Source organism: Denticeps clupeoides, chromosome 12 (assembly GCF_900700375.1).
Source record: "Denticeps clupeoides chromosome 12, fDenClu1.1, whole genome shotgun sequence".
NCBI lineage: Eukaryota > Metazoa > Chordata > Actinopteri > Clupeiformes > Denticipitidae > Denticeps > Denticeps clupeoides.
Window position 1 is genome coordinate 20,010,323 of NC_041718.1, and position 24,253 is coordinate 20,034,575.

At 51.1% G+C, this 24,253-nt stretch overlaps 3 protein-coding genes across 6 annotated transcripts; 2 read left to right on the plus strand and 1 right to left on the minus strand.

The window, feature by feature from the left end:
• Positions 1 to 735: 735 nt before the first annotated feature.
• atxn7l2a (ataxin 7-like 2a) lies at positions 736 to 9,230 on the plus strand. Of its 4 annotated transcripts, none has more exons than XM_028998264.1 (10): positions 736 to 920; positions 2,216 to 2,284; positions 3,468 to 3,786; positions 4,606 to 4,838; positions 4,921 to 5,003; positions 5,223 to 5,437; positions 6,008 to 6,185; positions 6,291 to 6,412; positions 7,060 to 7,858; positions 8,947 to 9,230. In XM_028998264.1, exons 1-10 carry the CDS (start codon positions 791 to 793, stop codon positions 8,962 to 8,964), a joined length of 2,166 nt encoding a protein of 721 aa, XP_028854097.1. In that variant the 5' UTR covers positions 736 to 790; the 3' UTR covers positions 8,965 to 9,230. The 4 variants fall into 4 exon arrangements, with proteins under 4 accessions (XP_028854097.1, XP_028854096.1, XP_028854098.1 ...); XM_028998263.1 differs by having other exon boundaries at positions 737 to 920; positions 6,005 to 6,185; XM_028998265.1 differs by lacking the exon at positions 736 to 920 and adding an exon at positions 1,068 to 2,130 and having other exon boundaries at positions 6,005 to 6,185.
• Positions 9,231 to 10,895: 1,665 nt separating this feature from the next.
• On the plus strand, positions 10,896 to 13,197 carry cyb561d1 (cytochrome b561 family, member D1). The gene is made up of 3 exons (XM_028999338.1): positions 10,896 to 11,373; positions 11,962 to 11,999; positions 12,247 to 13,197. The coding sequence occupies exons 1-3, from the start codon at positions 11,214 to 11,216 to the stop codon at positions 12,748 to 12,750; spliced, it is 702 nt and encodes a 233-aa protein (XP_028855171.1). The 5' UTR covers positions 10,896 to 11,213; the 3' UTR covers positions 12,751 to 13,197.
• zbtb40 (zinc finger and BTB domain containing 40) lies at positions 13,137 to 23,971 on the minus strand. The gene is made up of 17 exons (XM_028999337.1): positions 23,861 to 23,971; positions 23,065 to 23,549; positions 22,879 to 22,994; positions 22,158 to 22,311; positions 21,942 to 22,081; positions 20,680 to 20,827; positions 20,453 to 20,589; positions 19,711 to 19,906; positions 18,507 to 18,625; positions 18,265 to 18,418; positions 16,814 to 17,116; positions 16,531 to 16,737; positions 15,912 to 16,076; positions 15,052 to 15,260; positions 14,003 to 14,162; positions 13,710 to 13,864; positions 13,137 to 13,632 (listed from the first exon to the last, which is right to left on the minus strand). Exons 2-17 carry the CDS (start codon positions 23,540 to 23,542, stop codon positions 13,429 to 13,431), a joined length of 3,045 nt encoding a protein of 1,014 aa, XP_028855170.1. The 5' UTR covers positions 23,543 to 23,549; positions 23,861 to 23,971; the 3' UTR covers positions 13,137 to 13,428.
• Between the last annotated feature and the right edge of the window lie 282 nt (positions 23,972 to 24,253).

Sequence of the window (24,253 nt, forward strand, 5' to 3'; positions counted from 1 at the left end):
AATATGTCACTTACTATGTTTAAATTACTTTCATGACTAATTATATAACTTTTGCAGAAAGTTCATCTAAATCCTTAATAAAAGGATTTCTATGCCACTGTCAGTTGGCAAAGGAACCATTTTGAAGTAATTTTGGTTGATCGAGGAATGTATTTGGATTTTAGTGAACTTTAGTGGGTTTTTTTTTTTTTTTTTTAATACTAATCATGCCAAATAACGGTGTTTTATTATTATTTTTACAGCCGTTTCTGTACAGATGACCTGAGAGAGAACTGTGCATTTTGGTGTGTTGTGTCTAATAAAAGTGGAGAGCTGCGGATAACTCTGTGTGTCCAGTAGGACGCCGCCAGGTGGCGCCTTTCGCGGTCTGGGTGTCCAGGTACTCCGGGCACCGTGTTGCTAACGAGCTTCACTGATTTTGGGGTTGCATTCTCGGTCTTAAACATTACACTTTGCACTGGGATTTCGCTTGTAATAAGCGGTCTTGGCAACTTTCGCACCCTTCCACTATAACTTAATGTTGCCAGATCTCGAGGCAGGAAAGCTCAAGTAAGCGCCGTGATTCTGTCAAAGGCCTCCGGAACACGCCACCCCAGCAACGAAGGTGGATCATCAAACGCGATTTGTATGCTTATTGCAGCCGGAAAAAAACGACTTTCAATGCTTCTTAACGATTAAATGAATAGGCCGAAGGCCGCTTTATAATAATCGAACTTGGCAACATCAGGCCTCCGAATCTTGTTGCACGCCGGGAGCGCGCCGCGTGACGTAAGGCGCCGAGCGCGCGGTGATGATGGCGGTACGGGAGCGCGCAACAGCAGTAATGGCGGCTCTGGATCGGCGGCTGCCGGGGCTCGACGACTTCGTTGGCCAGAACTGGAGCGCCTGGGCGGAGCGAGCCGGCGCGAACGCGGTGGACGGTGGGTGACCGCTTTCGCTCTCGGCGCCGCTCGCCATCGGCCCGCAACGCGCCTCGGTTCGGGTTTATTTTCGCGGAAACCGGACGCATCCTTCTGCCCGTTACCCAAACAAAGGACCTGCCGGGTCCTAGCGCCGCCCGGGTCACGTGGGTCCTCCGGGTCGGGGCCCGTCTGCGCAGCGACGTCGTTCTCCCCGCTTTCCCTTGTCGTTAAATGCCCCGCACGGGGCGCCTGGATGCGGCTGCACGCTGCTCGGGCGTGGGGATTTACTGTGATAGGCGCGGTTAGCGTAGCACTGTTAGCCTAGCCTCCCTTCTCTCACAGTGCGTGAGTTAGCCACGTTAGCCTACCTTAGCACCGCTGCTATCGTCCAGTCCACGGGACTGTCGGCGGGTTTAGCCTAGCCGAGTGAGCCGTGCCGCGGCCGCCACCTCGAAGGGAGGGGACGCGCCGGTGCTCGCTTTAATTCGGCCCCGGAGCCGCCGTGAATCGAACCTTCTCCGGAGTCAGGGCGTGGAGGCACGGCAGGCGCCGCGGTTCCGCTTTACGTCCATTTTATTTATTTTGTGTAAAAAGTGTCCCCCGTCCCCTCATTGTCTCCTAGGGAAGGAGCCCCGTCAAGTCGACGTCCAGTCCTCCTGGAGCAGCATGGGGGGGGGGGCAGGGGACAGTGGTTGCTGGCCAGGAGCGTGTTTCACACTCAGGACCTGGGGGGGTCATCTGGTGTGACCCCCCCCCACGTTAGTCCTTAATTACAAGTTCATTCAGTTGATCAACTGACCCCCAGTGACCTGTCTGCGGTCTTTAACCTAGGAGGGCTCGACATCACAGGTGTTACCGCGCCCAGATAAAGGGACCGGGGGACCCTCACAAGTCACAAGGGTTTTAAATCTGGTGTCACTTCTACCCGGGTCACGAATTCAATGCATTCGGGTCAGCCTCGCTACTGTCTGCGGGGACCCTGATTGTCGAAGGTCGCAGGTCACGTCTGCAGAGTTTTGCTGGTTTTACATTCGGTCCGCTTGTGATCCTCCACGTTTTCGCCGGGGTTTGACTTGTCGGTGCTGCTCGGTCGTGTCATGAATTACTGGTAAATGCCGCGTTTGACATTCTGGAATGGGGTTAAGTGACAATCGTGGGTTTTTATTGTCCGAGCGCTGGTCGGGCCCGCTGAGGAAGCGGCGAGCCGGGACCGTCACAGGAAGTTTTGGTTGGTGGGCTCCCGTCCGCTCGGTTTCTCAGGAACTGTGTTGTTTTTTCTTCCGTCAATAACTGCAGCTTTTTTTTTGGTTTAGGCACCGACTCCGACGACTGCGGCAAGAATGGGAAGAAAGCGGTGGAAGCGATGATTTTGAGGAAGGAGGGTATGTAACGTGCACTTGGAAAGTCACTTTGATTCCTGTATTATATTGTATTATGCATATGTTATTAAACTTTTTTTTTTTTTTTTCTATTTTAATGCAATTTAATGGCATATTACGTCACAGGTGCACTCGTGTTGCCACAGGATTATTGAATACGTGAATTTTAATGGAAATTCAGAACGTTGCTGGACACCAAAGTGAGCCTAGCTTTATGGTCCATGCTCAAGTTTTTTTTTTTTATAATTTTTTTTTTTTTATAATTTATAAAAGTCAAATTTGTCAAGCTTAAGGGATTCACGGTCTGCAAGAAGATTTGGACACTGTGCACAGACCCATAATATAGTGCTGAATGACATTTTCTTATTAAATACTTTATTTTTACATGGTTGAATGTGGTGACAACAATAAAGCCACAGATATTGTAGGTGGAAATCCCCCCCCCCCCCCCCCCCCCCCCCCCCCACACACACACACACACCCCACACACACACACTTACTGACGGTCATGCTGGAGGATGTTGCAGGCAGCAGGACGTTTGTCACGTCTGTTATGTGCTCAGTGTGAACCTGCGTTCATCTGCGAAGAGCCCAGGGCACCAGTGGCGAATTTGCCAGTCTTGGTGTTGGGCTGTAAGCGCGACACCCCCCCCCTCCACCTGTCTACATCGGGCCCTCATACCACCATCATGGAGTCTGTTTCTGACCGTTTGAGCAGACACATGCATATTTATGGCCCTCAAAAAGAAAATGAGTTCAGAGCGATTCTGTTGATTCATTTTTTTTTTTATTAAAAATTTGTGATTGAAGCGTGTTTACTGGAGACATTTGGTCAGAACGAGTGTCCGATTGCAATTCACTCCCTGTGCTGGCATGCGTTTCGGCGTCATAAGTAGATGTATATTCATTTTACCAATGGACCAACAAGCGCTGATCTTTAATCTCAACCTTTCTCACCGTGATCCAGATCAGAAATCGCTCACAGAGACTCGATTGAAGTCTTATTGGTGGCTTGTGGGGTGTTTGCTTGGAAACAGTGGGCTGTCCATTAATCACCCAGCATGGGGGTGGCTGGGCTGGTTGTCTGGGAGCAGCTGCAAAGCAGACGGAGTGTGTGTGTGTGTGTGTGTGTGTTTTGCTCCCCCTCCACATAATAAAAAGTAGTGTTTGCTATTTTTCCCACTAGATATGTCGATATTTGGCCACTACCCGGGCCACGACGACTTCTACTTGGTGGTGTGTAGCCACTGCAGCCAGGTGGTGAAGCCTCAGGCCTTTGAGAAGCACTGTGAGAGGAGACACGGCCCGCTCGGCAAGCTCTATGCACACCTCCGCTCGCCCCCGCTCCCGTCCCAGCAGCGCTCGCGCCACGGCGCCGCGCCATCTCACGTCCCCGCCTCCTGGAGCGGCAAGAGCCAGGGGGCGGGGCCGACGCGCACGGCACCCCAGTCTCCCACCACGCCATCGCAGCACCGGCACACCAAGGCCCCCAAGGAGGGAGTCCGGTACGGTACAACTTTAATTCAGGGGTGTCAAATATAGATCTATTATTATGGCCCGGCGAAGCGCTGATGACACACAAACTACAGATCCCATAATGCAGCGCTGCAGCTGAATTTTTACCAGCTAAATGCAGCTTCCGCATCAACATCAAATGGGTTGTGAAGCAGCTCAAAATTATTATTATTTTTTTTTGTGTCTGTGTGTGTGTTTCAGCCACCAACAAGCCGTGCGAAGCAAAGTGCGCGTTGCATTATGGGATTTGTAGTTTGTGTTCAGGGCCTGGCCATATTGCTGGGCCATAATAATAGATCTATATAAAGTGATAAACGAGAGCCAAGTGTTTTAACACGTGGTTTGATTATTCTAAGTGGTAGTACACACCCATCTCGCTTCATTTAAGACATTTTCACAACACAGCGGTTCCTTTCCTTTTCGAGACCCACAAAAAGAGGCGGTCCCAAAGTGGTAAATGTGCGTACTATAATATCAAATCGCCATGGCAACAGCCGACGCGCATAAATTTACTTCCATCAAGTCCCTCCAGTTTCACGCAAACCGTGGTCCACAGCAGCAGTTCTGCTTCCTGCATTTACTTCTGCAGCTCACCAATCAGCAGAGAGAACGTTCTCGCGTTCCCTAGTTTGCTCGGACTTTTTTCCTCGTGCGATAGGAAACCGAACCGAAAATAGTACAATTTTATAAACTCGCCAACTGATTTGGACCCGAGCAAACGTAATGAAGTGTGAAAGCGCCCTGACATGAGTAGTGTCTGTGCATTCAGTAGTTACTGCGTATTATTAACCCTTAATTTCCCCCTTTAGACTCTCCCCGCACGAAAAGTCGCCCCATTCTGCTCATTCGGAGTCACTGGTCTTCAAGCAGCCGCCGCCTTTGGACCCGCCGCGAAGCTCAACGCCCCCCAATCTGAGGGACCCCCCGTGGCCGTCCGGGGGGACCATGTCCAGCAGACCCGCGTCCGCAGAAAAGCCACTGGCCCAGCGAGGGGAGCAGGGCGTGGGAAACCGGGGGCCGAAGACCTACAAGGTGGTCTCCAGTAAGTCCGGTCTCCTGCCACTGACCGGGGAATTTGGGACGCGAATCAGAGTTCGATGCGCTTCTCTCTTTCTGACTTGTAGAGAAGGTCTTCGACCTGGACAAGCACTGTGGTGTGATGGACCCGGAGAGGAAGAAAGTCTGCACGCGCCTGCTGACTTGTAACGTAAGCGCTCGTGGCTTCTTCCTCACACGCTGGTTTTCTTTTCTATCCAAGTGTTTTCGGGGCGATTTTTGCTCAGGAACAGGAAGTGATGGGGTTGGCCAGGAAAAGAATTAGAGGAAATTCCTCTGGAGGGTCTCGAAGATAAATCATTTTTAGTCGCTTGCTAGATCTGCTATAAGAGGGTTTTATTTTGTCGTTCTCTCCCTCTTCCTCCTGAAGATCCACTCTGTCCACCAGCGCCGCAAGGTTCAGGGCAGGAGCAAGAACTTCAACCAGCTGGTGGCCGAGCTGAAGATGAGCTCCAGGGCCCGTGAGCGAGTGGCCTCAGCACCAGATGGACCAGCAACCCCGGCGTCCCTCCCTGAGGGCACCAGGGACTCCACAGCACCCGTCCCGCACTGCAGGAGACCCCTCACAGACAGCCCAGCCTTTAGGTTTGGACGTGACCGCTGTGTTCTGGGTTGTTGAAGGGGGTGGTAGTGTGAAGCCCTGGGTTCGAACCCCACTTACTACCAGAGTGTCACAGAGTGTCCCTGTAACTACAGATTTGTAAGGCGCTCTGGTTAAATGTTGAAATGAGGTGCATTTTTGCAGCTTCTTTTTATGGGTGTTAGTAGCCTAGCGGTTAACACACTCGTCTCTGAACCTGAAGACCCAGGTTCAAATCCCACTCACTACAATCATGTCCCTGAGCAAGATACTTAACCCTGAGTGTCTCCGGGGGGGGACTGTCCCTGTAACTACTGACTGTAAGTCTCTCTGGATATGGGCATCTGGTAAATGCTGTAAATGTAAATCAGTTTATTGAAGCATGAAACAGACGGCTTATGAAATGGCTTCCAAATCAAAACGGTCGCAAGCGGAGCGTTTTGGTTGTTGCAGCTCTTGGCCACGTTGAAGTAATAGTTCAGTGTGGTAGAGTATTTTATTAAATGTTTGCCCGAGAAGAGTAGTACTCAGGTTGGGTGTGTGTGTGTGTATGTGTGTGTGGGGGCTCTCAGCAGGTCACGGCAATCGTCTGAAAGCGCTTACGAGGAGGAGAAGCCGGCGCAGGACGAGGGCCTGGCCCGTCCTCTGTCCCCGGCCACGCTGGGACGCGTCTCGAGCGAAGAGAGCGACGGCGAGGGCGCAGAGGAGCTGGCCGAGTGGCACGCCACGCCCTGGCACCCCAGACCTTTAGCGGTACAGCCCCATCTTGCCTGATTCACTGTCACTACGTAATTCCAGATGTTGCAGCTGTTTCGGGATGTGGGTGAGGGCTTTATTTTATTTCCTTCCCCTCGCCAGGTGTGTACGTTTGGCGGCCGCACAATGGGCCATGGCATCTTCACATTTGATCGGCGGCTACACAACCTGCGGTCTGCGGTCAGCGCAATGGTGGAGCAGCACCTAAACGCGCATCTGTGGAAGTAAGATTGTTCGCCCTTCTCTGCAGCGGCGCCGGATTTTCTCTCGCTCGTTGCACCAAAACCCGCAAATCTCCACTTTCACAAAGTCACGCGTGTCTGCGGCCGTACACACACACACACACACACACACACACACACACACACACACACAAGTCGGCCTTTTGGTCGCGGCAGCCAATAAATTGGGAAAATGCTAAATATTACAGCCGCTCTTCCCCTCGACGTGCTTTTGACTACACACATTTTTGCAATTTATTTGCTGCGGCGCTCGAAAAATGAACGCGTGTGTGTTTTAAGTTCAGACGTTTGTTAAATGAGTGAGAGAAGATCCCGCACCGGGCAGCGGCACCACTTTCATGGCCGCCCGCCACGACTCGCCACGACTCGCCACGGGTGATGGCTAGATGCAGAGGGCACGCTGCGTTGTCACCGTGCGCTGCAGCGTTTCACAATGACAGTCAGTGGAATACAGAAGTCGCTAACTTTAGCACGAGACGATTTAAGAAGCGCTTTCGTTTCGTTCACTTTCTTCTTCAGGAACCCTCCACCATGCCACTAGGTGGCAGTGTGACACTAGTCTGTGCACAGATTTCGACACTTGACGCCGTGTCCTGCTTGTCGTCTCATCTTTCGTTTTCCCTCTTCAGGAAAATACCTCAAGTCACCGATCTCCAATCCCAGAGTCCTTCATCCAAGCCCTCGGCCTCCTCTTCCTCCTCAATGTCCCAGTATTCCAAAGCGAGGACCGGGAGTCACGGTGCCACGTCGCCCAGGACGGCCTCTCACTCGCAACAGCTCCCCCTGAGTTCAGCCAGCAAACCGCACAGCCAGTCGGAGAACTCCCGAGGCGCCACGCCCATAGTCACTTCCCCGGTACCGGCACGCTCCTCCACCCAGTCGGGTCCCGGGCGGCCGCGGAACCCGGTGGGCCGCACAAACAAGCAGCAGCTGCGCCTCAAGGAGGCGGAGAGAGCTGCCGCGGCGCTGCGGAAGAGAAAAGCTTCGTTTGGTGACGCCGACCCGACCAGCCCCGACCGGAACTGTGTCCCTTCCGACCGCGGCCGACCGCCCCCCTCCGCCAAGCCCTCCCCCTCCTCCTCCGCCGCCTCCCCTCATGGACAGACCAACGGCTCGCTCTCTCCCGGGAGCAAGCCCCGCCCCCAGCTCGCGCCCGCGGACCCCCATGCCCCGTCGTCGTGGGCTTTCAAGCGGGCGCACTCCTCGCCCTCGGACGCCTCGCCGCACCGGGGCGGGGACTCAGGACTGCACGGCAGGGCGGCCAGCCTGGACCACAAGGGCCTGGGCAAGAAGTGCAAGAGCAGCGCCTCTCCGCCGTCCAAGCCGCACCGCGTGCCCTCGTCGCCCCACTCCGGCTTCTACCCCTGGAAGGAGAGCAAAGGCGTGGGCCTCTCCGTCGGGGGGGAGAAGAAGCTCGGCACACCCAAGGTGAGCCCGGACCCACGTGAAGGTTTCAATGCCGCGGCCGCGCCGTACGTGTAAATATAGAAAATGTGTGTCAGTGAATTAAACGGTGAAGTTGAGACCAAATAATTCGTATTATTACCTCACGGTTCATGATTACGACGGTCGATGTGTCCCGTCGATTTTTCTTCCTCATGTCAGGTGAGAGTGGACGGCGTGCTCAGTGCCGGCGTTCCATGACGTAATGTCCGCGGAAACCAAGGTTTTTTTGTTTTTTTTTTCCATTACGCACGCGCGGTGCGCCGGTGAAATCGCGTTGCTCCGCTCAGCCGTAGCTAACGGATACGAGGATTTAATATTTTTATCCTAAAAATCAGGCCAGGTTATTCACCCACGAAGACTGCGGTGCCCCGTTCCCTCCCACGGGGGGTGTTCGGCTGTCGGCACTTTGTCCTACGTGGGGCGTGGACGGTTTTAGGTTACAAAAGAGTCGGCGCAATTCTGCATTCCTCCGGTATTAGTCTTTATACGGCAGTTCTGCAGTCGTGGTCAAACGATGGTCACAGGCATGGGAGCATCTTTGTTATTAACAGAATCTAACGTGGCGTGGGGGGTATTTCACACTTAACAACTTACTAAAGAACATTTACGGCATTTACCAGACGCCCTTATCCAGAGCGACTTACAATCAGTAGTGACAGGGACAGTCCCCCCCTGGAGACACTCAGGGTTAAGTGTCCTGCTCAGGGACACGATGGTAGTAAGCTGAATTTGAACCTGGGTCTTCTGGTTCATAGACGAGTGTGTTACCCGCCAGGCTACTACCACCCGTGTATACTTACATCTTAGTTACTTTTAAATTGTCTTACAATTTAACAAATTCGTATTTAAGTCTCTTCCTCTGTTAAAGGCCATTTATTTTTCCCCCAGTGAAATTTGCATATATTATGTGTACTACTATGTTTATTGTTGTTTTCTGTATGAACGATATGCCTCACGCCGAGTCGACCGCACCCTAAATGTCATTGTTCCTCGAGCCGCGACGGTGACAGTAAAGATTTGTCTTTTCTCTGAATAGGTGAGTTACTTGCTTTCCTGCTTCTCTGTTGCAGCCAAAATTGCACCACTGAGCGCGCTGCCTTACGCCCACTCCTGGAGGAGCTGCCCGCGGTGGGACAGTGGGGTACACGGCCCAATCGTGTGTGTGTGTGTGTGTGTGTGTATAAGTGCTGAGGCCAATGTGTGTGTGTGAGAAGCTTATATGAATGTGACCGTGAGGGTGTATGTGTGCAATGATTTGGAAATGTATGAATTTATAAATACCTCAAGACCTTCTGGCTATGCTGCTACTTAAATGTCGATTTATAAAATTGATTAAAAATATTCTTTATACTTGCAACGTTTCTGGTGTTATGAACTCCCACCTTCCTGCATCCGGGTGACTGCACAGGACCACCTGGCACCAAGAATGTCCAGTCCCAGCTGTCTCAGTCCCTTTAGCCCCGACTTTTTTTTTTTAACAACTAGTTTATTGTAATTAGTAGAAACTGTCCACAGGCCAGTCGTGGATGGCGTTGTTGTAGCCTCGTGGGTAAACCACTTACTACCATTGTGTCCCTGAGCAAGACACCTAACCCTGAGTGTCTCCAGGGGGACTGTCCCTGCAACTACTGATTGTAAGTCAAATGAAAGCCATTTTAAAGTACACTTGATTGTGTCTCTCAATTCTAGGCAATTAGCAAGACGTCCCCAATAAAGGCGTGGTCCTGCAGGTGGTGACCACAGACCACTTCTCAGGTCCTACGCTTTCTGGCTGATGTTTTGGCCACTTTTGAACGCTGGTGGTGCTTTAGTACGGAGTCTAGAACCCACAAGTGGCTCCGGTAGTGCAGCTCATTCAGGATGGCACATCAGTGCGAGCTGTGGCAAGAAGGTTTGCTGTGTCTGTCAGGGTGAGGATGTGGCTAGAGCATGGAGGTGCTACCAGGAGACAGGCCAGTACATGAGGAGGCCGTAGGAGGGCATCAACCCAGCAGCAGGACCGCTAACCTCCACCTTTGTGTGAGGAGGAGCACTGCCAGAGCCCTGAAAATGACCTCCAGCAGGACACAAATGTGCATGTGTCTGCTCGAACGGTCAGAAGGTGGTATGAGGGCCCGACGTCCACAGGTGGGGGTTGTGCTTACAGCACGACACCGTGCAGCATGTTTGGGAACTTGCCAGAAAACTGCAAGATTGGCAAATGTCCCACTGAAGCCCTGTGTTGTTCACAGATGAAAGCAGGTTCACACTGAGTACATGTGACAGATGTGACGTGACTCTGGAGACACCATGGAGAACATTCTACTGCCTCAGACATCCTCCAGCATGACAAGTTTGACAGTTGGTCAGCCCTCCACGTGCTCGCCAGAGGCAGCCTGACTGCCATTAGGTACCGAGATGAGATCCTGACACCCCTGGTAAGACCATATGGTGGTGCAATTGGCCCTGGGATCCTCCTAATGCAAGACGATGCTCATGTGGCTGGAGTGTGTCAGCAGTTCCTGCAAGACGAAGGCATTGATGCTATGGACTGTCCTGCCCGTCCCCCAGAACTGAATCTAACTGAGCACATCATGTCTCACTCCAATCAACTAACGTCGCATTGCACTACAGAGGTCATACAGGCACGTGGAGGCCACAGACAGTACTGAGCCACAAAGTTGGATCATCTTGTTTTGGGTTTCTCCACTTTCATTTGGAATTTGACCCCAAATCCAGACCTCCATGGGTTGATTTGATAGTTGACACAAAAATTATGTAAAGAACAAAGTATTTAGTAAGAATATATCATTAATTCAGATGTAGGATGTCTTACTTTTATGTTCCCTTTATTTTTTGAGCAGTGTACTTACCGTTTTCCCCCGTCTTTTTTCAATAAGCACGAAATTATATATATATATATATATATATATATATATATATATATACACACACACGTAGTTATATAACTTAAATATATTGATTACAATTATTAACAATAATCTAAACAATATTTGCTGTGATTTAAGTTTTCTGTTGCACAGCATCACAGACAAAACTGCGATTCGACGCGTTCTAATACGAAACAACGTCGGCCGTGTCTCGACCAATCAGATTCCTGAATCGGGCCCGTGTTTACCAATCAGCGCCTCGCTCTCGCTCTGTGGGCGGGGCCGTGACGACACCGTCGAATTGGCTTCGGACGTTTCGAGCGCCTGTCCAGGAAGCGAGTCGCCCACCGAGAGCGGCTTCGGCGGCGGAGTCGAAGCGGACTGGAGACCCTCGATCCACGCGTGTCCGCCGCCCGGACACCCGGAGGACATGTCGGGCCGGTAATTAGACGTCGGCGCTCGGCAGAATGGTGCGGCTGGACGTGGAGTACAGCCCGGTCGGCGAGGGTCTGGGGATGCGGGAGTTCTGGGTGTATGTGTGGCTGCGGAGGGTGGCGGTGATCGCCGCTCATGTCACCGCGCTGGGGCTCACGGTGCTGCTGTCCGTCCTGTCCCGACCTGGAACAAGTAAGAACGGATACGGAGTGCATCTGGAGTTATATTTTAATGACATTATATATTGTTAGATAGTATAGTATTGTGTATAGAGTTATGGCCCTACGTCTGGCTCTAAATAGAGGGTTGTTCAAATGGAATATTTCAGTCCTGCAATGCTGTATATGATGTTTTATGGAGCTGTAAGGTTGTGTCTGGGATTGTATTTGTTCTGCATGATGCCATAAGGCAACTGATCACTCATACATCCAATACACCGTACTTTAATATAGTGTAATGTGTGTATATAAGTCTGTATCAACTTATATATATTTTTCTGTACATACAAACATATTTTTATTTAAATTCACCTATGTACAGTTATATTTTCTGAATATTTTTGTTCCAAATTTGTTAATTAGGGATTATTATATTATTCTATAGTGTTTTAACAGACATTCTTATGGAATGATTAACATCAATTTGGTCATTAAAGGTTGTGTAGGAGCCTGTAATGGTGTATGTAAAGTTTTATAGATGAAACTGGTTTATTAAGAGTTTGGTTTGATTCTATAAGGGTGTATTTGGTGTTTTGACCATTTTTTTGATTTTATTCTACAGGTCTGTTTTCTTGGCACCCATTGTGCATGTCCGTCGGGGTAAGTAGCACGGCGGCCTTCTTTTAGACCCGTATGAAATCTGCACCTGCTTAACAATTCAACATTTCGGCGTATCAGTGGCACGGCGCTCGATGAATTATAAATCGTCCCACGCCTGAATAATGCAGCGAACGCGGCAGCTCGGCGACGCGGCGTGAGGAAGGGAACGTGCTGGTAACCGTAGCCTTGTTTTTGCCGTTACCGTCCCGTCTCTCTCTCTCTCTCTCTCTCTCTCTCTCTCTCTCAGTTCTGTCTCTGCATGACCGAAGGCATCCTGCTCTTCTCGGCCGAGGGTTCGCCCTTCTGCTTCAAGTCCCGGAACGCCAAGGTCCGCCTGCACTGGCTCCTCCAGGCCCTGGTTCTGCTGACCGCGATCACCGGCGTGGCCTTCATGGTGGCCAGTAAGAACGTGTCGGAGCACGCGCACCTGGCCACCTGGCACAGCCTGCTGGGCACGGGCACGCTGGCGGCCACGGCGCTGCAGGCGGGCTGCGGCGCGTGCCTCCTCTTCCCCAAGCTGCTGGGCGTGTCGTCGCTGCAGCGCCTCAAGCTCTACCACGGCACCTGCGGCCTGGTGGCGTACCTGCTGTCCACCGTCACCGTCACGGCGGCCATGTTCACGGAGTGGTTCAAGGCCACGGTGAGCGGCGCGGCGTGGTACGTCTTCCTGCTGCTGCCCCTGTTCCCCGCGCTGGTGGTGATGAACCAGATCACCAACGCCTACCTGCCCAAGAAGAAGATCACCACCTGACTTCCAAGCCCCGCCCATCCTGCTTTTATCACCTCGTTCTTTTGTGAAGTCATCAGACTGAACGGCAGCTACCTTTTGATCGGATAGAAGTCAGGTCACATGACACAGCTGCACAACTCCAGGAAGGAGAATAGATATTTTTTAAATATAACGGACAGTAATCCCAGTTCCTTTAATATCTGTGTGTCATTTTACTAAACCATGAATGTTGTTACTGAACGTGAAGGGATGCCTGAAGTTTACTCCCGGGACTCGTTTTGGGGGTCGGAGGGCATTCGGCAGAAAGGCCTGTGGTCTGAACGTATGATTTGCACTGAAATCTTCCTTTTTGTTTTTTCCTCCTTTACAAAAAAAAAACAACGTGCACGAGGGAGACAACTCAGGGCTGCTCATGGAGTTTTATTTAACTGCGTACCCCTCACTAATTCATTAAAAGGTTTAAAAATCCCTCGGAATCTCTGGTTTTTCCCCCCAACACGGCACACAACCTGAGAATCAATAAATAGAAGCAAATTTCGCACGTGACGACCCCGACGTGTGGAGGAGCCGACCGCAGAAACGGACCGTCTCTTCGTAGATTTCTACATTACGGGATTAAAAAAAAAAAAAAAAAAGGAGTGCGGGTAGAAAATTAACCCTTCGTTTATGGCCGACTGTCCCAAGTTCACGCGCCGAGGCTCACCGCCTCTCCTCGCAGATTAGCGTGACCGTCCCGTCCAGCAGGTCCTCCACGGACACGGCCACGATCCCTGAGCCGGAGGGCGTGTCCTGGCCCTCGCCCAGGGCAACGAAGAGCTGCTGCGAGCCGCCCAACTGCGATTGGTCCAGAGCAATTACCTGTTGCTCCGCCCCCTCGCCTGGGCAACGTTCTTCCTCGACTACCTGCACGGCACACAAGCAAAGCGTCCGTCCATGACAAGTCCGCCGACGAGATGTAGACGGCGCTTTTAACCATTTACCGTGTGGGCGGGGTTGGTCGAAGGGGCGGGGCCAGATTCAGCCTCTTCCCGCGCGTGCTCCTGGACGGCGCCGTGCTGAGCGACCACGTGCTGCTGCAGCCCGGCGTCGGTGGGGAAGGCGGCCGGACACAGCGGGCAGGAGCGCTGAGGGAGGTCTGAGAGGAGGACAATTAGCGTCCGTTACGTGGAATCTCATCTACATCTCGTGGACCAAGCTGCTCAGCTTTATATAATAAAATATAATACATATATAAAATACGATAAAAAAAGGCAACATTTCCCCCGACGCCCACCTGCATGCTCCGCCCGCTGGTGCTTCAGCAGGCTGCCGTCGCTGGCAAAGGCTTTATTGCACACGCGGCACTGAGACAGGGACCGGAGCGTCTTCGCACTCTGGCTGGCGAAGACCTCGGGGTGCGTGGTGCGGTTGTGGTACCACAGTCCAGAGAGTTGCTGCGGCAGAGCGAATGGCGGAAAATAAGGACGTCATCGTGTCACGTGGTCCTGTCTCGCATGTTACTCACGGTGTCCACAAAGCTTGTACATTTTCCACTTTTGCCGCTAATAAACTATCCTTTTATAATACAAATACATGTGTAACAAACAAAAAAAAATTATTCTCAAAAAACACAATGCATGCACATCTAGGGCTCCAACTAGGGACGCCAACTTTCTCAAATGAGAAAGAGCAGCTGACCCCCCACCCCCAGGATAATGGCGCAGGACGTGCCGATATTCCAAACAAATTTTTTGTATCAGTATCGCCGATACCAACCTGGACGGTGGTAGTAGCCTAGTGGGTAACACACTCGCCTGTGAACCAGAAGGCCCAGGTTCGAACCCCACTTACTACAATCGTATCCCTGAGCAAGACACTTAACCCTGAGTGTCTCCAGGGGGGGACTGTCACTACTGGCGTCTGATAAATGCTGTAAATAAAAACCTGAATTTTGCTTGGTATCGGACGGAAAAGGAAATCGGTGGTATCGCATGTCCCCAGTGGAAAATGCTCGTGTACAGATTCAGTTGCAGCGTCAAGATCGCGTTCGGCAAGGCAACTGAAGCACTGCATTATGGGATCTGTAGTTTATGTGTTATCAGCGCTTCATATCGGCAGGTCATAATAATAGAACTATGTAAAGTGACTTTGCAGGATGGGGTGAGTTTGACACCCCAGTAACATCTGCGTACGTTTTGCCTGCTCGCAGTAGTCTATTGTTGTCCGACGAAGCTGTGGCTGGAATACGGGACTGGAGCTGCCCCTGAAGGGACATATCAAAATCCCATATTTCAGGGTGTTCCAGACATATCGGGACAGTTGGCTGCCCTATCCGGGCCTCACCTGGTAGGACTTGTTGCAGAGGCTGCAGTGGTGCGGCTTGGTGCCCGCATGTGTGGCGCGATGCTTCTCCAGCAGGACGGCGCTGCTGAACACTTTGCTGCAGTCGCCGCACTGGTTGAACTCTTCTGAGTGGACGTCTCGGAGGTGCGACTGGTGCTCCTCCAGCGAGGAGAAGCTCATCCGGCACCGCTGGCAGTCATGCGGCTCGGCTGAAAACACGTTGGCAGGTTTCTTACACATTTTTAGAAAATAATATCTTAATAATAGACTTTTCAATTACTCCAAGGCAAATTTTCGTGACCATACGTTCTCCGAAAAAAAAACGATTTACCTAAAAATTGTTAAACTAAACTTATGACAAACCTGAATAAGCTTAATTTAGTTAACGAGTTAATGGCCCCGTCAGGTTCAGATCATCAGCTGTAATTTACATTTAAAAGGAGAAAAAGATAAAGATACTGCAAAGATACTACAGACCTGCGCTAGTTGTAAAAACGTTTCTTGCGCAGTCTTACGGGAAACTATGTACGTCATTATACATTCATGTGTCAATCCGATTTCAATGGCTTTTCCAGAACGTTATATGTTTATTTAGTATTCCGAAACTTTTCAAGGCCAGGAAAACTCTCATAATGACCGTAGGAACCCTGCAATCCTTCCTGCCCGAAGTGGGATTCGAACCCACGCCACCAAGATAGACTGTGGCCTGATTCGGACCAAAAACAAGCTTTTTGAGGCTGTAGAGCCAGAGGTTACGCTTCTTTTCTCTGGTAATAAACCAGGGTTTAGGTTACGCCACAGTTCAACTAGCTCTACGCGTGTGTGTGTGTGCACGTGTGTGTGTGTGCGTGTGTACTCACTGTGGAAGTTCTGCAGGTGGACCGACAGTCCATTGGCCTGACTGAAGCCCTTCCCACACTGCCGGCAGACGTACGGTTTGTCCCCAGTGTGCGTGCGCACATGGCGCGTCAGCTCGATGGACTGTGCAAACACGGCGTCGCAGTACTGACATGCATACATCTTACCTGAGGACACACACACACACACACACAATGACATTCTAGTACATTTACAATAGCAGCATTTACCAGACGCCCTTATCCATAACGCCTTACAGTCAATAGTGACAGGGACAGTCCCCCCCTGGAGACACTCAGTGTTAAGTGTCTTGCTCAGGGACACAATGGTAGCGGGTAACACACTCGCCTATGAACCAGAAGACCCGGGTTCAAATCCCACTTACTACCATCGTGTCCCTGAGCAAGACACTTAACCCTGAGTGTCTCCAGGGGGGGGACTGTCCCTGTAAATACTGATTGTAAGTCTCTCTGGATGAGGGCGTCTGGTAATGCCGTAAATGTAAATGGTAGGAAGTGGGGTTTGAACCTGGGACTTTGCGCTCTTCTGGTTCACAGGCGAGTGTCGTACCCACTACCGTTTTTCTCGGCCTTACGGGCCGCGGGGTAGAAGCATCCGTACCTTCCGAGTGCTTTTTCTTGGTGTGATACGACAGCGCGGCCGCTACCGAGAAGCTCATGTCGCAGTGTTTACAGCGGAACGGCTTCTCCCCGGTGTGCAGGCGCGCGTGGTTCTTTAGCGACGATTTGGCGGCGAACTTGGCCCCGCACTCCGTGCACGGGTACGGCTTCTCCTCGAAGTGCTCGGTGCGCTTGTGGTACTGCATGCCTGAGGGGAGACAGAATCCGTCAACATCATCCGCGGCAGGGGACGAAGCGACGAGCGAAGGCCCGCCGGACCGCACCTGACGAATGGGCGAAGGTTTTGCTGCAGAGGTCACACGTGACGGGACCCTGTTTCTTCCTCTTGCGCGCGGGGCAGTCGTGGGCTCGAGCGGCGTGCTGCTGCAGCGATCGCGGCGTGGGGAACTCGTCGCCGCAGCGCGTGCAGCGCCGCTGCGTCTCGGCCGACAGGCCGCAGCGCTTGACGTGCGTCGCCAGGCGGCACTTGAACCGGAACGCCTTCCCGCACCACTGGCAGCTGTAGTCCCTGCAGGAGGCGTGCTGGGGGGACTCGCCATCGGCTGCCGAACACGGGGCGTCTTCCTCTGAAACACACGGCCAATTCGAAAAGGAATAAACATCTCAACACATAATCAATTTAAAACTCATTTTTCCTATAATACTCCACTGCAATGTTACCCGATCTTTGTATGTAACTCTTACAAAATTGATTTACTGAGTGAGATCTTTTTTTTATATTGTGTGCATTCAATTTTTTACAATTTTTTCTGGCGGCTGAGTTATGCGACTGATGTGATCATTAGACCAAACATATGTGCAAACGTATTATAGGACCCCTTAAAGGTCCCCTGGCATTGACTTTTTTTTTTTTTGCTTGTATATGGGTCTTTGTGGTCCCCTTATACTGTATCTGAACAGTGAAGCAGAATGACCAAAGCGCTCTTTACACCTGTCGCCATTTCAAGCCACTGCAGGACCATAGACAGACTCGGGGAACTGGAATTAATGTTAAATCATCTCACAAAAACACATTTTTATGTCATGGGACCCTAAAAAAAAAAGGAAGAACAGTGTCATGAGAAATGGAAGAAATTTACTATTTTCATTTCAATGTCAAGTTGAGGTTTGAAATACATAAGGTTGTATGTGCATGAATATATGGGTGGTAGTAGCCTAGCGGGTAACACACTCGCCTATGAACCAGAAGACCCAGGTTCGAACCCCACTTACTACCATCGTGTCCCTGAGCAGGACACTTAACCCTGAGTGTCTCCAGGGGGGGACTGTCCCTGTAACTACTGATAGTAAGTCGCTCTGGATAAGGGCGTCTGGTAAATGCTGTAAATGTAAATGTGCATATAGTTCATGTGTCTGACTCTATATATGCAGACTGTTCTTCTGTTCTTGTAAGTAATTTTGTTTTGTTCTGCTCTTCTGTGGGTCTGATTTCAAGAGTGAGAGTACGACTTTTAATATAATAATAATAATTTCATCAGGAGATCATAACTGTTACCATGGAAACAAGGGCGCATTTTGGGATCTACTTAAGGAAATGCTATGAAATCTCTGGTAAATTGGACTGCTTTCCACTTTATGTGGATGTACGGGTGATTATGTTATAATGTCGTGTGGTCACAAAAGTTTTAAACCCCGGCTGATGTACAGGAAAATCGCATCAAATCTCACACCCACCAAGGCGAGGAAGAAGAAACAGGTCACTGCTATCCCTCACCCATCCGTTTCATGTCCTCCACCAGAGGTTGCAGCCCAGGGACTGACTGCAGACTGGCACAGAGCAGCTGGCACAGCGGCAGCGCCAACTCCACGTCCCGACTCAGAACCCGCTGTAGCGCCTCGTGCACAGACCCCCCGCAGCTGCGCAGAAACTGTCAGGGAAAAGGGCCGTAAAGGTCACGTGGCACGACACAGGAAGCAGGGCTTAAAGGTAATCCTCCTCCTCTCTCATCCCTTCACCTCAGATATTCCTTCAGAGACGTTTTCCAGGCCTTCTGCAGCCTCCTCCAGCTGACGCACATCTTGCACAGCGTCCAGGATCAGAGCTTGGTGCCTAACCAGCAGGTCCACGTGAAGAACTGTCCACAGAAATACAGTTTAGGTCCATAAACATTGGGACATTGACATAATTCTACACCACGTACACCACAACAATTGAGTTGAAATGAAACAAACAAGTGGAGTGGTGCTTTTACCTGCAGACCTGCAGACTGGGATAAAAGGGGAATAACACATTCCTGGCCGCATGAGCAGCCAATTGTCCCATTACTTCTGGCTCCTTAAAAAGTTCCTAAAGCTGATTTGGACAAAAATACCCTGAAACCACGCCTACTTGCTACATACTAGTTTTGGGCGATCTTTAAAAAGTCATAAATTCGAGTACCAGAAAATAATGGCATAAATATAATTAAAAATGACTAGTAATCCTTAAATCTCAAAGTGAAGTGATTGTCACCTGTGATACACAGCAGCACAGAACATGGTGCACACAGTGAAATTTGTCCTCTGCATTTAACCCATCAGCCTGAGTGAGCAGTGGGCAGCCATGACAGGCACCCGGGGAGCAGTGTGTGGGGACGGTGACACCTCAGTGGCACCTTGGCGGATTGGGATTCGAACCAGCAACCTTCTGATTACGGGGTCACTTCCGTATCCGCTAGGCCACCACTGCCCCAATCTAGAGTTTAAAGGTTATAAAAACACTGCAGACGCCATAAATAAAATAAAACAATCGGTCCTAGCCTGTTTGGTGCCCTGTGCAAAATGATCAATACGATTTATAAAAAAAATATATATATCACTAAATAAAATCTTGGAATCCTGGAGGGGCTGCATGATAAAATATGAACAAGCATAGTGTTGTTTGAATATTTGTAACGTAAACTCTACAGCTGAATACAGAAAAAAAAATCCAAAAGGTTTATATAATCACTCGCATCATACAAATCCCTGGTAATTCTCGGGCCTTATGGGTGTGACAGGAAGTCAATTTTCAGTAGAATTGGCCAGATGTTGTTTTATCTGGTAGACGGTTATGCTATATGTTGAGCATCTGTAAAAAGTTTTTTACCAAATTATACACCTCAATATATACCAAAGCAGCAAACGTTCACGGAAGGAGACTCAGAACGCAGAAAAAAAGATGGCGCCAGGCTGAACCCACTCGTCAGAAGAAGCCTCTGGCCTTCGGGCTCTTTCCTCACTTCCTGTATGAATGACCCAAGCTCTGGGTCACTGTCGGCAGCCCTGAGGACGACTCTCCACGCGGTCAGTGGTCGGATGGTGCCCTTCTCCAAAGCTTCTTCCAGCAGCCTTCCCATCACCGCCGAGACCCCCTCCTCCTGCAGGGCACACAGGGACTGTACGGACAAAATAAATAAACCAATAAAATAAAATATATATTCATCTTAGCCCATCTGAGTGTTGATAGAAACGCTTTTAAACCTTTTTTTATTTAATGGTCCCCTGACATGAAAACGTGACTTTGTGAGATGATTTACCATTAATATGAGTTCCCCGAGCCTGTCTACGGTCCTGCCGTGGCTAGAAATGGCAATAGGGGTAAAGAGCGCTTTGGTCATTCTGCTTCACCGTTCAGAGAGAATGGCAGCTCAGATCAGGAATTTGTCCCCTTATGTCCTCATAAGAGGAAAGGTGACACAACTTCCTGTCTGCGCCAAACACTGCGCCAAACTGTCTCCTCCTCGTCCCGCCTCTCTCCTCCATATTTGCATTTAAAGCTACAGACGTTGAAACGGCGCGTCCTGGGAAATCTCATTGTGGGACTGGATCAAATTGACTTCAGATACAGAATTAGGGACCAATATGTCCCTAGATATTAGGATATTAAAGCAAAAAAATTTATGTCAGGGGCCCTTTAAGTCCAACCGGACGGTGACAGGTACCTCCCTCTCCTGCTGCGGGACGCTGGCTTCTGCCTGTAGGGTTTCTCTCAGGATCTGGGGGTCCAGGTCCAGCGGCGCGAGTCGGCCGCGGTGCGCTCGCAGGAGAGACGCTCCATGGAGGTCTGACTGTTCCTCAGCTGCCGAACAACAGAAAAGCGGTACGAGTGACTCCCTCGATGCTGTCGTTTTTCCTCGGCAAGGTAACACACATACACACACACACACACCTCCCGCACGGCGCCCATCCTCCTCTGCCGGCGTGCAGCTCTCCTCCAGGCTGTGAAGCAGCTTCTCCAGACCAGACTCACTCACTGTCCCGACCAGACGTTCCAGCACCGCGGCCACACCTTCTCCTCCACAGCAGCCCAGCACCACCTAACAGTACAACCAGGATCTCACGATACGATACGGATACTCTACACTTCACTGTAATTTTAAAAGTCCCCAGCCATACGGCGCCATCTACAGGAGTGGATGTTGTAGGTATTTTTTTTTTTGAAGTGAAGTGATTGTCACATGTGATACACAGCAGCACAGCACACAGTGCACACAGTGAAATTTGTCCTCTGCATTTAACCCATCACCCGGAGTGAGTAGTGGGCAGCCATGACAGGCGCCCGGGGAGCAGTGTGTGGGGACGGTGCTTTGCTTTGCTTGGCGGATCGGGATTTGAATCGGCAACCTACTGATTACGGGGCCGCTTCCTTAACCGCTAGATTTATGGCAAAATAAAAATATATATTCATCTTAGTCCATCTGAGCGTTGAAAGACAGAAAGCTTTTTTTATTTAAAGGTCCCCGGACATGAAAATGTGACTTTGTGAGATGATTTACCATTAATACATACGCTGATTTTCATCTCTGCTGATCGCACTAAAGAAAACGCTCCACAGCACCACCTGCTGGACTAGATTTGCATGCAAAAATATGGATGTCCCTGCAACAAATCACCACATAAAATATTGCGATATATTGCTGGATCGATGTTTTCTAACACCCCTGGTCTTTAGGTGCTAGTAGCCTAGCGGGTAACACACTCGCCTATGAACCAGAAGGGCAGTGGTGGCCTAGCGGTAAAGGAAGCGGCCCCGTAATCAGAAGGTTGCCGATTCGAATCCCGATCCGCCAAGGCGTCACTGAGGTGCCACTGAGCAAAGCACCGTCCCCACACACTGCTCCCCGGGCGCCTGTCATGGCTGCCCACTGCTCACCAAGGGTTAAATGCAGAGGAGAAATTTCACTGTGTGCACCGTGTGCTGTGCTGCTGTGTATCACATGTGAGTATTACTTCACTTTGACCCAGGATCAAACCCCACTTACTACCATCGTGTCCCTGAGCAAGACACTTAACCCTGAGTGTCTCCAGGGGGGGGACTGTCCCTGTCACTACTGATTGTAAGGGCTGATACATATTACTGATTGTAATATGTAAATGTTTAATATGTAATATGTAACGCATAGAGAGCCGCCCTACTATTTTGTGGAATACCTCTCTCTCTGTGGCCTCCAAACATTCCTCCACGGCCCTGGTGAGGAGCGCCGGGACGCGAGCGTCACCGCTCAGCCGCTCGGCCACCCTGCGGGCTCGGTCCAGCAGGCCACTCAACACGCTGCCTCCATCGAGCCGCGCTGATGGAAACACGAACCAAACCGTTTAAAACCCCGCCGCTCCGGCACAGAGTCCTCGTCTGCCAGGCCGCTGTACCTGCGTCCCTCTCTATCACGGCAGGCACAGAACGGCGGAGCAGACCCGGCAGTGAGAGGAGCGTGTGGGGAGAGACGTCCCCATGGTCCCTCACGCGGGTCAACAGTCGCTGGAAAGAGACGGGCGGCTCCCCGTGACAGCAGGCCAGAATCGCCTGGAAAGGAGACGCGGCGTTACGATCTTTACTCAACTAGGAACTAACTAGCAAAATATTAAACATGAGCAATAAATGTTTACCAGGCGGCCTCATCCAGAGTAGTGACAGGGACAGTCCCCCCTGGAGACCCTCAGGGTTAAGTGTCTTGCTCAGGGAAGCGGTAGTAGTCTGGTGGGTGAGACACTCGCCTATGGACCAGAAGACCCAGATTCAAACCCCACTTACTACCATCGTGTCCCTGAGCAGGACACTTACATTTACGGCATTTACCAGACGCCCTTATCCAGAGCGACTTACAGTCAGTAGTTACAGGGACAGTCCCCCCCTGGAGACACTCAGGGTTAAGTGTCTTGCTCAGGGACACAATGGTAGTAAGCAGGAATTGAACCTGGGTCTTCTGGTTCATAGGCAAGTGTGTTACCCACTAGGGTATTACCACCCCTTAAGCCTGAGTGTCTCCAGGGGGGGACTGTCCCAGTAACTACTGATTGTATGTCACTCTGGATAAGGGCGTGTGGTAAATGCTGTAAATGTAAGTGGGTTCGAACCGGGGAACCCCCTCACCTGTCTCTCTTGAACAGGAAGCTGGTTCCAGGTGTCCGCGGCTCTAACGAAAGTGGGCACGTCCTGCAGAGCGTCTGTAATCTCGTCCCTTCGGAGCAACACGAGCTCCAGGCCAGCTGGTCGGAGAGAAGGTCCGATTAGCTCACAGCGACCTGCAGTGGCTGACACGCATGGAACAATGTGAACCTTCAAACCCGCTGCCACTCTTCTCCACGCTCTCTGCGGATCCAGCACAAGCCTCTTGACCTACGACCTCGGCCGCCGTCGCATCCTTTTGGCCCTCGGCCTCAGCCAAGGCCGCGTCTGAAGGCCCCATGAGGCTGGTGAGGACGTTCTTGCAGCCCACGGCCACGTCGAACATCTGCAGGCTGTCTGCGGCGGCGATCATCCGGGTGAGGTTGTGCTGGCCCGGCGGCAGCCTGCCCGTGTAGACCATGTCCAGCAGGCAGGAGAACTCCGGCGGGGTCACCACGGCCGTGTCGATGGAGATGCTGTCGGACCCGGCCAGCAGCGAGCGGAACAGGAGGCTGGAGGCGGCCAGCGCCACCTTGTGCGCAGGGTGGGAGGTGCTCCCCACCACGATGGTGCAGTCGCAGAACTGGCCTTCCTTCCGCAGGGCGCCCAGCTGCTGCAGGAGCTGCCGGCTGTAGTTGGGAAGGTCCATGGCGCCCCTGGGTGCATCAGGAAAAAAAGCATCTCAGACCCTGAAACTAACCAAACTTTACCCGGGCATTCCCACTTCCTGCTCCAGAGCTCCACGGGATCTTTTAAAAGGAACATGCTTGGAGCCACTCCACGTTTTCATTTGAACACACCAAGCGGGCTGCGGTGAATTAATGAAAAGGACCTGAACTGGTTTCTCCCTTCCGATTAATTCTACTGGAGACCCCCTTTAATTGGGGTTCAGGTCCCCCTCATACGTCCCCAGTTTGTTTATCGACATCAGCATCATCATCACACTCCTCCTCCTCTCCAACTTTACCTCCAGTCCCATTCAAATCGCCCGTGTCTTTATTTAAAACTCCGGCGGCGAACAACACCGGGGGTCGAGCAATAAAGATCGGTTTGGAAACATGGCGCCGGGCGACCGGGGCGCAGCACTGCGCATGCGCCGCGCTTGTCACGTGACTGCCGCCGTCGAGGCCGCTGCGCGCGTTTCAACCTTTTTTATTATTATTATTTTTTTTTTTTAAATATTCCTACTTTTGTACTACATGTACGCACGATTTACGGACTGATTGGTACTGGTTTACCTCGGTACCAGGAGTGGTTTACCATCCCATATTTATTTCTAAAGCACTTTAACGCCATGACCAAAGTGCCGTACATTAAAACAAGAAATAAATTAAATTACCAAAAAAGTCCATTAAAAATA

What these genes read in the sequence shown, in the direction of transcription:
- atxn7l2a (XM_028998263.1), top strand. Translation starts at nt 791, where the DNA reads ATGATGGCGGTACGGGAGCGCGCAACAGCAGTAATGGCGGCTCTGGAT. An exon ending in CGCGCCTGCTGACTTGTAAC is followed by an intron (nt 5,004 to 5,222) that starts GTAAGCGCTCGT and finishes TTCCTCCTGAAG; the next exon opens with ATCCACTCTGTCCACCAGCG. An exon ending in ACAGACAGCCCAGCCTTTAG is followed by an intron (nt 5,438 to 6,004) that starts GTTTGGACGTGA and finishes GGGGGCTCTCAG; the next exon opens with CAGGTCACGGCAATCGTCTG.
- zbtb40 (XM_028999337.1), bottom strand. Translation starts at nt 23,542, where the DNA reads ATGGACCTTCCCAACTACAGCCGGCAGCTCCTGCAGCAGCTGGGCGCC. An exon ending in AACCTTCGCCCATTCGTCAG is followed by an intron (nt 16,738 to 16,813) that starts GTGCGGTCCGGC and finishes GTCTCCCCTCAG; the next exon opens with GCATGCAGTACCACAAGCGC. An exon ending in CGACCAACCCCGCCCACACG is followed by an intron (nt 13,633 to 13,709) that starts GTAAATGGTTAA and finishes TGTGCCGTGCAG; the next exon opens with GTAGTCGAGGAAGAACGTTG.
- cyb561d1 (XM_028999338.1), top strand. Translation starts at nt 11,214, where the DNA reads ATGGTGCGGCTGGACGTGGAGTACAGCCCGGTCGGCGAGGGTCTGGGG. An exon ending in CCTGTCCCGACCTGGAACAA is followed by an intron (nt 11,374 to 11,961) that starts GTAAGAACGGAT and finishes TTTATTCTACAG; the next exon opens with GTCTGTTTTCTTGGCACCCA. An exon ending in CATTGTGCATGTCCGTCGGG is followed by an intron (nt 12,000 to 12,246) that starts GTAAGTAGCACG and finishes TCTCTCTCTCAG; the next exon opens with TTCTGTCTCTGCATGACCGA.